Source organism: Callorhinus ursinus, unplaced genomic scaffold (assembly GCF_003265705.2).
Source record: "Callorhinus ursinus isolate GAN/ISIS: 27379988/994484 unplaced genomic scaffold, GSC_fseal_2.0 scaffold4, whole genome shotgun sequence".
Taxonomy (NCBI): domain Eukaryota; kingdom Metazoa; phylum Chordata; class Mammalia; order Carnivora; family Otariidae; genus Callorhinus; species Callorhinus ursinus.
In genome coordinates, this window is record NW_027397066.1 from 71,897,451 (window position 1) to 71,911,165 (window position 13,715).

General features: G+C 39.7%; 1 protein-coding gene across 7 annotated transcripts in view; it reads left to right on the forward strand.

Moving 5' to 3' along the window:
- HERC3 (HECT and RLD domain containing E3 ubiquitin protein ligase 3) overlaps nucleotides 1–13,715 on the forward strand; it is a 128,134-nt gene that overhangs the window by 66,474 nt on the left and 47,945 nt on the right. For 5 of the 7 annotated variants that reach the window (XM_025873421.2, XM_025873424.2, XM_073891941.1 and 2 more), the window contains 7 exons: nucleotides 2,324–2,418; nucleotides 3,228–3,449; nucleotides 4,444–4,535; nucleotides 5,284–5,414; nucleotides 6,184–6,344; nucleotides 8,539–8,615; nucleotides 12,324–12,448. In XM_025873421.2, coding sequence (XP_025729206.1) covers nucleotides 2,324–2,418; nucleotides 3,228–3,449; nucleotides 4,444–4,535; nucleotides 5,284–5,414; nucleotides 6,184–6,344; nucleotides 8,539–8,615; nucleotides 12,324–12,448 — 903 coding nt within the window. The remainder of the gene's footprint in view (nucleotides 1–2,323; nucleotides 2,419–3,227; nucleotides 3,450–4,443; nucleotides 4,536–5,283; nucleotides 5,415–6,183; nucleotides 6,345–8,538; nucleotides 8,616–12,323; nucleotides 12,449–13,715) is intronic. The other 2 variants (XM_025873423.2, XM_025873425.2) reach the window with 1 other exon arrangement.

Sequence of the window (13,715 nt, forward strand, 5' to 3'; positions counted from 1 at the left end):
CTTAATCCATACCCTAGTATTGTGGAAAGTAACATAGCTTTGAAGTCAAACAGCCCTCCCATTCTAATACTGGTACTATTATTAAATAGGTGAGTGACCTTGGGCAAATTGTTTAACTTATCTAGGCCTCGATTTCTTAACTTAAAAATGGAGTTATGTATTGTGTACCTTTACGAAGTTACTGGGAGGAGAGAATGAGATGCTTAGGTAAAACACATTATATGCTGGCACTCTTTATATATCCCTCCTGTCCACCTCAAGCCTATCATTTCCCTATTGTTTCTTTGTTCTTTTGACCTGCTTCCTTTCTGTAACTGTGATTATGAAGATTGTGATAAGGGTAGCAGTTGACCCATAAAGGGAGAATCGTGGGGAATTTGAGTGGAAACTGGCCAGGAAAAAAAGGGCTGTTATTGCATAAAATTTCCGAAACGTTGATCCCCTAGGCAGTAATGCATTTTCCAATTTTAAAAAATAGTGGGGTTCTACAAACTATTGATACCTGTACAACGTGAATGAATGTCCAGGGAATTATTCCGAGAGGCGGAAAAGCCAATCCCAAAAGGTTGCCTACTATATGATTTTATTTATGTAACATTCTTGAAATGACAGAATTTTAGAAATAGAGGGTAGATTAGGGGCTGTCAGGGGTTAGGGATGGGGAGGGGAGCAGTGGTTATAAAAGTACAGCGTGAGGAATCCTTATGGTGTTCAAACTGCTCAGTATCTTGATGGTGGTGGATACACGAACCTACACAGGTGGTAAAATTAATACACAGAATTGAGTACAAATAAAACTGGGGAAGTATGAATAAGATTTGTAGATTGTATTAATATTAGTATCCTGGTTATGATTTTATACGATAGTTTCACAAAATGTCACCACTGGGGGAAACTGGACAAAGTATACAAGGGCTCTCTCTGTATTATTTCTTACACCTGCATGTAAATCTACAGTTACCTCAATAAAAAATAGTTGGGCTCTATTTGATACTAAATGCATATGTGAACTCTGTTTTATAATCTTTTCATATCTGAGAAAATAAAACATTAACAAAGGTAATATCTGCTTGTCACTTGAAATAATCTCCTCCTCCCCCACTGGGCATCTATGTTCCAAGATGCCCCTCTCCTGAGAGCGTGTCCATCTGACTCCTTGACTTAATGAAGAAGATCATGGCAACTTGCAAGCTGTTACAATAGAGAGCGGGAGATATTCCCAGGTGCCCAAATCTGTGGGGCAGCACGAAGCACCATTACATGGATTTCTTTTCTTTATTTTTTTTTACTACAACCCTGTGAAATAAGTACTGTTCTTGTCCCTGTGTTTCACATGAACAAGCACAGGAGCAGGATTTGAAAAGTACTCTACGATCTTCCTCTTTACTATCCTAGGGAATTTAGGTTTTGTCCTTATTTTTTAAAAATTGTGGCAAAATACACCTCACATAAAATTTTGCGTCTTAACCATTTTTAAGTGTATAGCTCAGTAGTGTTAAGTATATTTACATAGTTGTGTAAACAATCTCCAGAAATTGCAGACATTTATCTTGCAAAAATTAGTCTTTATCCCTTAAATAACAGCTCCCCATTTTTTCTCTCCCAGCCACTGGCAAGCAGCATCAGACTTGATTTGTATGAATATGACTACTCTGGATATCTTTCATAAGTGCATTCATAAAGTATTTGCCCCTTTGTTAATGGATTATATCACTTAGCATAATGTCCTTTAGTTTCATCCATACTGTAGCATATGCCAGAATTCCCATTCTTTTGAAGATCGATTTAATATTCCCTTATATGAATACACCACATTTTGTTTTTCCATTCTGTTCCATCTGTTGATGGACACTTCAGTTGTTTCTACCTTTTGGGCATTGCGAATAATGCTATTCTGAACATGGGTGTATGGATATCTCTTTGGGACCCTGCTTTCAGTTCTTTTAGCTATTCCTCCAGAAGTGAGATTGCTGGATCATTGCATTGCATTGCCCTCATTTTGAAAACCAAATAGACAGCAGAAGACAGATGCCTAGGGATCTGTCTTCTATAGTTTACTCCATTTCCCCCTCAAGATGGTAATTAACAGAGTGTTGCAATGGGTTTAAGTGCAGATGTATTTTTCATTTTGTTCTGTTTTGTTCTTAATAGTAACTGCCTAAGAGGTAGGAAGTTAGTGAAAGACCTAACAGAACTATATCATGTAAGATTATGCATTTGATTTTAAAAAGTCTTTTAGGAAAGATGTTATTTATTACAACTGTTGGGAATATTTCTGATCACTGTGAATGCCTTCTTAAGAAGAAAGCCTTTTCTGTTTTAGGTTAATACAAAAGCTGAACCAGCAGACGATATTACAAGTTTCCTGTGGCAACTGGCATTGCTTGGCTCTTGCAGCTGGTAATATAACATTGAAATGTATGCTAATGTTATGTTAATTTGAGAACTATTTCTCTTTGCATTTGTATATGATATCTAACTGGACACTTTTAACTCACTGGTTAGGGTCTATGCACTCCTGTTGGACAGTGGTGTTTCTGAGACAGTCTTTGTGCAGCTCATACGTTTTTCGGGGTGTAGACAGTGAAGAAGGCGGTCATCGCTCTCTCAGGGGAGGATGAGAAGGAGACAGGACTGAATCTCAGTGCTCTTGAACATACAGAAGATTGGTTTTTCTTAGCTATAGTCACTCTCAAGTGATATTCCATATCAAGCTCCCAAATAAGTGAAAAGGAGGGAGTTAGGGAAACCTAAGTCAGCAAACAATACTATATTCTGTGTTAGAATAAATTTGAAGGGAAATCTGTACCAACATGTTATGCTCAATGCTCTGTGAGATAGTCCAGGTGAAAGATGGACCTCCTGAGCCCTGGGTTTCATGATCTTGGTGTGTTTAGAACTAGTTCAGCTCCCTTAGTGGATCCAAGCCTGGTAATTGGCCTCTTCACAACTGAATTGACTTAAACATTTAATTTTTTCTTTTCTTTGTATAAATGTTAATAGCCTTTGAAGGGCAGTAAGACTCAGTTTACCTCTCTGTTGTAATGACAAGTGGGAGTTTTGGTTTTGGCAGTCTTCATAGCATGAAGTGTCTCTGCCCCTTGCGCTCAGGAGAGTTTGGTAGGTTGAGGGGGAGCAACTAACAAATGATCTTACTGGGCAACTGTATTGCTCTAATGAGGTTATTTTTGTGAAAGGTAATTTCAGTTACCCTGTTTTTATTTCAGATGGTCAGTTCTTCACATGGGGAAAGAACAGCCATGGGCAGCTGGGCCTGGGGAAGGAGTTCCCCTCCCAAGCCAGCCCGCAGCGGGTGAGGTCCCTGGAGGGCATCCCCCTGGCTCAGGTGGCTGCAGGAGGAGCTCACAGCTTTGCCTTGTCTCTCTCAGGAGCAGTTTTTGGCTGGGGGATGAATAATGCAGGGCAGCTAGGGCTCAGTGATGAAGAAGGTAAGTAAACTCTTTGTGTGTACCTCTTTAGTTCAAAAGCACTTTCATTTGTTTAACACATGCTTCTTGAGAATCTGCTGTGTGCTGGCCCCATGTTAGGTTCTAAGGGTGCAGCAATGAACAAAACAGATAATACTGTTGACTTAGTGGAGACTGCATGCTGGTGGATGGAAGTACAGTATGTCAGATGGTTTGAGAGGAGAATTTCCTGTTTTATATAAGGTTTCCAGAGAGGGCCTTTTTGATAAGATGTTTGAGCAAAGCCCTGTAGGAGGTCAGGTGGGAAAAAGGGGACATGTAGCTATCTGGGCAAAGAATGTTTCAGTCAATGGGAACAGGATGTGTAGAGTCTCTAATGTGGGAAGATAGGTGGTGTAGTCTAGAGTGGAATGAGCGAGAGGAAGAGCAGCAGGGCTGGAGGTCAGAGAGGTAGTATAGGCCCGATGATGCAGGGCCATGGAAGGCAAAGGAGAGAGTTCAGCTTCACTCACTGAAAGGGGAAGACACTGAATGTTTGGAGGAGAAAAGTGATCCAATTTAAGTTTGGCTAGCGCAGACCCCAGGGAGGCTGGAAGACCAGTTTGGAGGCAGTGGGAATAAAGTCGGATTTGAATATACTGTGAACGTGGGGCCAGTTGGTTTTGCTCATTGTTGGGTGTGTGCTTGAAATAAAGAGAGGAAAAGTGGAAGGATGAAGCTGCCATTTATGGACTGAGGGAAACTGTGTGTGTGTGTGTGTGTGTGTGTGTGTGTGTGTGTGTGTGTGTGTTGGGGTGGTGAGTGGACAGAGTTGGGGAATGTGGGGAAACCATGAGTTAGGTTTTAGATGTATTCAAAATGAGATGTCTATTAGATATTCAAGTGGATGTATAGGCAGGAAGCTGAATATGTGAGTCAGGGATCCAGGGGGACCCAAAATTCATCCTAAAATAGTTGTGTATATTTCATCTCAAAGACAAATGGTAGTGACATTCTGATTTTTCTCTTATTTTAGATCGAGAGTCTCCTTGCCACGTGAAACTCTTACGAACACAAAAAGTCGTCTATATTAGTTGTGGAGAAGAACACACAGCAGTCCTCACAAAGGTAAGGGACTCAGTGTTTTGGTTTCTTCTGTGATGCTTTGGTTTTGGGTATGGCACAGATGATGATTATTACTTGATTCGTTTTGATAGTATCTTTTAGACTAGTGATGGTGTTTAAAAATAGTTCAGTATAAATAACCTTAAAATATAGTATATAGCAACATTCTGTGTTCCTTTAAAACAATTTAAATATGTGAAAAATACAGAGCAATGTACTTGATGTCTTAAAATTATCAACCTATTTTTTCTAAAACCATCACATGCAGAGAGAATGAAAATGTATTTTTATGTTGAACAAATACTGTTATAGATTCACTTCAATAAAATGCCTTAGCATTTGTTCAAGTACAGTTGTTAAAAAAGTAGCTAACTTACCAAGGAGTTTGTGGAGCATTTAATTTCTTAGATATGAACGATTGTGCAAAATCATTTCATTTCACCTATCTCTGTTTCTCCTTATTTTGTTTTGCTTCCTAGCACATCATTGTACTTCTAAACAACTTTCAAAATTTACAGATGGCACATGGTCCCTTGAGCAGTGCTATCTTTGTTCCATAAAGATGTAGTCTTAATTTCTTTTTTTTTAAATTATTTTTCTACTTAATGAACATTCCAAAGGAGGCATTTTGGTGAAGGATCGTGTTCTTGTACAGACTAGTGTGATATGAATCTTGTGTACAGAGGCTTTTTGAGGAGTATACTCAAACTCAGAGATACAATGCAGTCATGTCATGTTTGTCCCTTGTTAGAGTGGAGGTGTGTTTACCTTTGGTGCGGGTTCCTGTGGGCAACTTGGACATGATTCCATGAATGATGAGGTTAATCCAAGAAGAGTTCTGGAGCTGATGGGCAGTGAAGTAACTCAGATTGCTTGTGGCAGGTGAGTGCCCTGAAGAGCTTCTTAGTGTCTGTTGAGACCTTGAAATGAATCTTGTCTTTGTAATGACAGAGCATGTGGTTGGATCTAATCACTAACATTTTTTTTTTAAAGATTTTATTTATCTAAAAAGAGAGGGAGAGAATGAGCAGGCGGAGAGGCAGAGGGAGAAGCAGACTTCCCGCTGAGCACGGAGCCCCGACGTAGGGCTCAATCCCAGGACCCCCCGGGATCACGACCTAGGCTGAAGGCAGACGCTTAACTGCCTGAAGCCACCTGGGCGCCCTTCTAACCACCAGCATTTTAAGAGGTCTTAACTGCGTACACAGCCACAGTGAAAGTTTGGAGAAAGTTCGATCTGAGTAAAGTGTGTCAAGGACGGGTTTTAGATGAGTGTAGCAAGATGGGGACATGAGACTTCTTTTGGGATAAAGACTAGCAGGGAGGAAGACATGAAGAAAGGAAAGTGAGAGAGCCTCAAAGAACTTCTTGGAAATTTTGCCTGGTCTACCCTGCTTCTTCCCTGTCATCTCAAAGGCCTAATGCAGCAGGCCATTCAGCCTTTTTCTCATCTTGCCACCTTCCTCCTTGCCTAGAGTTTCAGAGATTACAGAGAGCCAGCCACTGCAAAAACAGTCACAAGTCAATGTAGGGTGGGATTTCTAGGGGGCACCCGTAGGCATTGCTGTGCTCACGTGTGGGGGTTAAAAGTCAGTCTGAATGTACCCTAGTGGTAGAAACTGTGCTGATAAGTGAATTTATTTTTCCCCAGACAACACACCCTAGCCTTCGTGCCTTCTTCTGGACTCATCTATGCATTTGGTTGTGGAGCAAGAGGTCAATTAGGAACGGGACACACTTGTAACGTTAAATGCCCATCCCCTGTGAAAGGTTACTGGGCCGCTCATAGTGGCCAGCTTTCAGCCAGAGCCGGTAAGAGTGATTTTCATTGGAATGTAATGGTATTTTAAATGATAACAAAAAATTGTTTATAGAACATATGTCTGTATTTTACCTTGGAGTCTTTTGGAGGAAATGAGTATGAGATCTTTTCTTTTAACATTGATCATCAATTATTTGAGTAGTTACTATGCATGAGGTTCTATAATTGAGATCCTAGAGATCTCCATTGAGGTTAAGCAAAAAAAATGTTATTTTGGCCCTAAGGACCTTGGTAGTGGTGTATAAATTTTATTTATTATTATTGCTGATAAAGAAAGTTAATGTTTATTGAATACTTAACCAAGCTCCATTACTTATGCTAAGCATTGAAAACAACCTTAAGAATTAGTGGTTATTATTTCATGTTGGAGATGAGGAAGTTGAGTCTTAAGGAGGTTAAGTAACTCATCCAACACCACATAGATTCTGGGGGCAGGAATTAAACCCAGCTCTTCCTCATTCTAGAACCTGTGTGCTTAATGCTTGTGCTGTTACTTTCCTTTTGCTTTTGCTATTCTGGTCATAACATGACATGATTTCTTTTTATGCCATTTTTTCTTCTCTTAAAAAATAGTGAAATAGCACATTGTCCATTTCATTGGAAATCAAAATAAGGCAGTCACTCAGTATGAATGACTTGAAATAATAAATCTAGTGTCTGACAAGAAGCTTGGAGAGTCATTAAAAAGAAGTGTGATTTATTTATTTATTTTAAGATTTTATTTATTCATTTGACAGAGAGAGACACAGCGAGAGAGGGAACACAAGCAGGGGGAGTGGGAGAGGGAGAAGCAGGCTCGACGTGGGGCTCGATCCCAGGACCCTGGGATCATGACCTGAGCCGAAGGCAGACACTTAACGACTGAGCCACCCAGGTGCCCCCAAAAAGAAGTGTGATTTAATAATAACTTGATTTTGAAGACTATAAAGTGACTTATGGCTTAATTAGGATTTTTTTAAGCAATAACTACCATAAGTTTCCTACTGGATTGTAAGAAACTTAAGTGCAGGGACTGAGTCTTCTTTGTAAATCTGGCATACAGCACAAGGCCTGGCACAGACTTCTCAGTCAAGAAAGAGTTATAGAAAGAATATATGAGCCTCTAAAAATGCAGTGGAACTTGAAATATAAAATAAATAAGATTTGGTTTTGATGATGTTCCTAAAAGTGAAAGAATGGCTAGGTGTCCTCTTCTCTGTCATTTGTGAATTTCTTTTACACCAAGGCATTGTAGACATGCCATGAATGCATGTGTTGAAGAAATAAAGCAATTTCATAAACTTAAGTGTTGTATAGTTTAATTTGAAATCATAAATTTTTGAAGTTTAATTAGAACCTGACTTGTGTGATCATAAATTTGTGTTTGGATGTTTGCCAAAATGATTTTATAACGTAAATAGGTAAATTTCAATTCATTATGTAAATGCTGTGGTTTTAGGACCCTTCATGGGAATGTGGGAGCACAGAGGAAGGCATCAAGGAGTATTCCGGTTAGAGGAAGTTTGAGCTGTGTCTTAAAGGCTGATTTGGAGTTAGCCAGGTAGAGGACTATGAGGGAGTGGGCAGTGGTGAGTACCACAGAATCACACAATTTGCAGGAGCACCGTGGCAACTGTGCTCTAGGAGGCACCATTGTGGAAAGCACAGTGTGCAGTGGGGGTGGTGGAAGGAAAAGATACAGAGATAGGGGAGAGTGCGGTATATTAGGAATGAAAACAATATGGTGGTATCGGAGGGTCACCGTGGAATCAGTGTGATGGAAGATAAAGCAGGGAGTAGGAAATGGAGGGCCTTCTATGACAAGCTTCATCCTGAAGGGGCTAAAGAACACCACACTCAGATGTTCAGTTATTTCTTAGACATGTTACTGTTGATATTAGTGACTGTTTTAAATTTCACATTAGTGGCTGGAAAGATTAGAATGAAGAATGGAAACGTCAGGATTAGCTTGCGGTTGGGGAAGGGATGGGGTAGAGTTGGAGGGGAGGATACCATTTTGTATCCATTTATTTTTAATTGAAGTACAAACAGTTTTGGGGCAGAGAGCGAGGAAGAAGGTTTCTTCTCTGACATAAATGAAATGGATAGGAAACCAGTCTGAGTCATATTTGGGAATATTAGAAAAGGGGATCAAGGAAAAAATTTAACTACTGAAAAATATGCTCTTGAAAATTTTTTTGACAGATCGCTTTAAATATCATATTGTTAAGCAGATATTCTCTGGAGGAGACCAAACTTTTGTACTTTGCTCCAAATATGAGGTAAACAATTCTTCCAACTATTATTTTGGGGGTGGAATAATGGTGAACCAGTATTTATTTTAATAAATAATTACATGAGAGCAGTATTACTCTGTTTCTACCAATTTTATCTTATCAAGGTAAGCCAACTTGACGTGGAAGACGTTCTCTCCATTTTGCTTCCTTGAAGTGCCAATAACTTTCCTGGTATTTTAATCATAGAGTTCTAATTTATAATTTAAAATTATTTGTTTATGTCTACATTTGTTCCAAAAGATATTTAAGGAGGCCTAGAGAATTTGTACTTAGTTTGGCATTATTTGACTTTCTCTTTCTTCCCCATTAGGTAGCAACAAATACTAGGTACTTGAGAATTTAGTGGGTTTGATATGATTGAGTATATGGTAAATATAAAAGAGATGATGTAATTTTCAGATTACCTTTATTATTTATCATCTGCTCATAGCACCACACTAAAATTTCACATTGTCTCCTGTGTCACCGTAGTAAGTCAGGAAGAATGCCGTTCTGGTATCTTTCAGGGTTGAAGGTAGAGGAGACTGTGGTCCAGGTAATCTGTGACAGAGCTGTAGTCCCTCCCCTCCTCCTGGACAAGGGAAATGATTCTGAAACTTGTGACACAGATTTGTTTTCTGCCCTCCATTCCCTTCCTGGCTTTTGTGCTTCCTCTCCCTGCCCCCTGCCCCCCACCCACCCGCTTTTATTCAACCAGCATATAGGGAGGACCAACTGTATGTGGTGCCTAGATCCTTATCCTCTCTGGAAGAGCAGGGAAAGGCTGTTTGTGATGATAGAGGAATCAGAACTGATTGGGAAGAAAATAGGAACTGTGGAGACAAGGGGCCCCTTTGAGTCCTGGAAATTCTCCCCATTCATCCGATACTCTGCCATCTTTAAATACACAATGTTCTTGCCTTCTAGTCAATATAATTACGTGATTTGGTAGAAGAGGTTGTACTGGAGCCCGAGGCTGCAGGTTGGACAGTGGAAACTGACAACTAGATATTTTCCAGGTCAGGAGCCTGGAGAAAGTTCTGTTTAGTGCTGCCATCTGGGGTGATTTGGAACTGCTGCTTTAGACCTATTTTAGGCCCAGCTTCAGTGTTTCACAGAGAAATCTTGAGGAAGACCGAGATTATTTTTCGTTTCTTCAAAATGCCAGTGAAATGAAACATGAAAAGCCCCGAATCTCTGCAGGATGGTAACTTTGTCCAAAGTAGAGTTTGAAGTATTCATTTCCCTAAGAAATTGACTTGAATAATATTATCCAATTTTAATTTTCCTATGAAAGCCAATATGGTATCTGATCTAAGTGGTTGGATTTAAAATTATTGTAATTAGCACTGTTGGGACTGGAAAACAAAACATTGATGAAAAGGATATAAAATAATGTCATATTAGAGAAATAGGGCAGTTAAAGGTTAAACAACTGGTAAGAGTGGTATGCATTAAAAATGTAAGATAACAAGAAAAAATAGACTATCACTTTGCTCTTTCTTTTTAAAACTGAAATAAATGAAGGCTGTACACATTTACTTACACTGTTAAGCAGAGATATTTGTTTAGACACAGAGACTGATCAAATCATGTGTTTACCCCATTACCATAACACTTGAAGAATCACTTAACGACCTAACAGAAAGCATCTGTATTGTGACAGGTTCCATTTTTATAAACGCGACTCACTCACTTAATGCCAGGTCTGAGGTAGAAGAAGGGAGGGGGGAGTTATGTACAGATACTGCTTTGCTACATTGGACTCCACGTCTTGGCAATTCAGTGAGTGCAAAGCATAGCCCCTACTTCTCCTTTCATGTTGTTTGATGGGTAGGATTGAAGAGGGAGTGTGGTTGGGATGTTAGGTGAGCTTGTGTGTGTGTATTTGCGCTCATGTGCCTGCAAGCCTGCTAGGTGACATAATTCTCTTTTTCTCAACCTTGGTTGCCCTTTGAAATCACCTAGGGGCTTAAAAAAAAACACTGATGTCTGTAGAGATTCTGATTTAATTGGTCTAGAGTGTGACTTAGCCATCGAGATTTTGAAAACTCTGGTGATCCAAAGTTGAGAAACACTGACCCTAGATCAAAAAAATTTTTTTTGGCTTGTATATAATTAGAAGGCACAGAAAATTGATAACCTTTTCTTGGGTCCTTAAGTGATTCTGAGATTATACTTCATTCAGGTCACCTGTAGTTTATTGGACATACGATGAAGAATGAGAAAATAGTTCCATGTTTTTATTTTATTGTATGTGTTAGAGTCTGTTCAGCTACCCCGTGAATGGGGAGAGTAATTAAAATGTAGATAACAGTGGTTTTAAGGCCAGGATGAAGAGGCAATCTTGCTTGTATGTTCTCAAGTGTCCATTTTGTCTTGTGATTTTCCTGTGTCATTCAAGATGACTTTTGTTCTTTCATAGATGTCCATGGCCATTTTAGTAAAGTAATGATCAAGACCCAGATAATCAAAAACATTGGCAAACATCTCCGATTTGTTATTTTTTACATGCCCTCTTCCTTTCCCCTTATTATGATATCTTAACTCACAACTATGGGGAAGTAACCAAGAAAATTTACTTTGGAAGTTGTCTTTCTTTGTGTCGGTACAAAGGAGGGAAAAAAAATCATCTTATGAATTGATGGATGAATGGTTTAATATAATTTTTCTCTCTCTTCTAGTGACAATTATGGGGGTATAAGGCACTTTCAACTTTTTCTTAGTTCTAGATCAAGAACAGGATTTGGGAAATACCAGTTGAATAAGATACATTTTAGAAAGTAAAAGTCCTTATTTTTTTTTAGATCTCTCTGAATAAAAGATGTATAATGCTGTGCAGCACTGGGAATTTTCAAGGCCATTATTGACATGTCCTTTCTGCAACCTTTCTTATTAATATACACCTATATACTTGGAACAAGAAATTAAGAGGCATTAAGTTTTCATAGATTGTTTGCACTATACATTATAACTGAACTTGACAGAGAGAGACACAGCGAGAGCAGGAACACAAACAGGGGGAGTGGGAGAGGGAGAAGCAGGCTTCCCGCCGAGCAGGGAGCCCGATACGGGGCTCGATCCCAGGACCCTGGGACCATGACCTGAGCCGAAGGCAGACGCTTAATGACTGAGCCACCCAGGTGCCCCTAATAATATATTTTGTTGGAGTTCGGTGAATAGTTATGGCAAACAATACCTTAAAAGCCTTGATGTTACAGTGATTCAAAGCAGAGGGGAAAGAAGTGTGGAAAAGCCTTGTTGGGGTTGTTTCTCTGGTGAACAGTCTCTGAGACTGAGATTTATGTTGAGAAAGTTTTTAGGGGTAGTGTGCTCTAGAAAGGGCATCTATTTAGGGATGAAGGAGGCAGGATTGGGCAGAGGGAGAAACTGCAGGTCAGTGTAACAGAGGCCTCAGCCAGTCTCCTTGGGAGCTCTGAAGCCAATTGGGATGGCTCTTCACCAGTCCTGAGTGGAGGCAAGGGGCCTTTGTACTATACCTCTCCTTGCCTCCAGATGTTGAAGTGCTGAACCAGTAGCCCTGGTTCCAGAGAGCAGCCCAGCTGGGAGCTGTTAGGAGCTGACACTCTCAGCAGCTGAGGGAGTCAAGAGGGGGATGTGGGCAGTGCACCCCAGCTCCTGTGAAACCCAAAATGGAGACTATGTCAGCAGAAAGAGAAAAGATCCATCCTACATAATTTCTCTTTTTTACAGAATTCTTCCCCTGCTGTTGACTTCAGGACGATGAACCAAGCACATTACACCAGTTTAATAAATGATGAAACCATAGCAGTTTGGAGACAAAAACTCTCAGAACACAGCAATGCAAATACAATCAAGTATGCGGCTGTTTGTTAAATTTTATTTTTTCCAGAGTATATTGGAATGTTCTAGTTTAGTAATTTTCCTTACTTCCGTATGAGGTTGTAAATATACATGGAGTTTTTTAATTTAGGGAATCATTTTTTTTTGCCACATATTTCTTGAGGATTTGGTGTCCTTAGCCCCAGATAACATAATGTTCCCCCATTCTCTCAGACTGTGTCCCTTAAACTTACCTTGTTCACATCTTAAAAATCCTCACCGATGAAGGTATGAGTTGGCCTTTCTGCTAAAAAAAGCTCAGTGTTAACGGTTGTTTACCCCCAAGAGTTTCTTCATATGCATATCCCAGAGCATCCCAAAAGTAAGACAGCTGTTACCTTACCTCATCTTGAATAATTTCTAGCATTTTCACATTGAAAATGATTAGCTGAGATGGTCATTTAATGTCAGGTTGAGAAAATAAAGTAAAAAGGATTGAGGCCTTTTATCAAGTTTATTTTAAAGGAGAATTTTGTCCTGCACATTTTTATACATTTTCATTGACTTTCCTTAGCATTTCCATTTTTCTGCAGAATCTAATATTTGGGAATGAATGAATCACACTCTGTGTACTCAGTGGTATACACTGAAATGCGTATAATACATCTTGCTTTATGACATAGATTATAGTAGGGCAAATGACCAGGGCCCTAAACTTTGGGGTGCACCAGGGGATCATTGGGAATGCCCTCAAGCAGCTCATGTCCTCAGAGTTTCTCTAACCTTAGGTGGCTCTGATGGGGAATTCAGGCTGGGAGGTTGTAGGGGTAAGGGAAGGGGACTAGACTCACCGAGGGAGGGGCGGGTGGCTTCCCCTTTGCTGGGGCCTTGACAGTTTACTCATTCTCGTTCTCTTATTTGTAAAATGAGGGGACGGAAGAAATGATCTCTAGAGAACTTTCTTGACCCAGATTCTATCATTACCGGAAGTTATTGCAACCCCCTCCTTAACCATGTTTTTGTTGTATTCCTTCCCTTTTCCATATACTAACTGAGAGAATCCAGGACTCTTCACACACAGTTTCTTTCTGGGTCCTCAGAAAGTAGCTGTTTTCCCAGAACCTCTGTTATCTAGGTAATAGGAATAAACACTCATTTCACTTATTTTCAGTTTCTCAGATAAGAAACACAATAAAAGGAAATAGTTGTTCATTTAGTATTTTGCAAAGACAATTTCTGTGTTTGGGAGATAACAGCTCAGCTTTTCTTTTGTGATTATATGTTTGGAGATGAGCCGGGGAA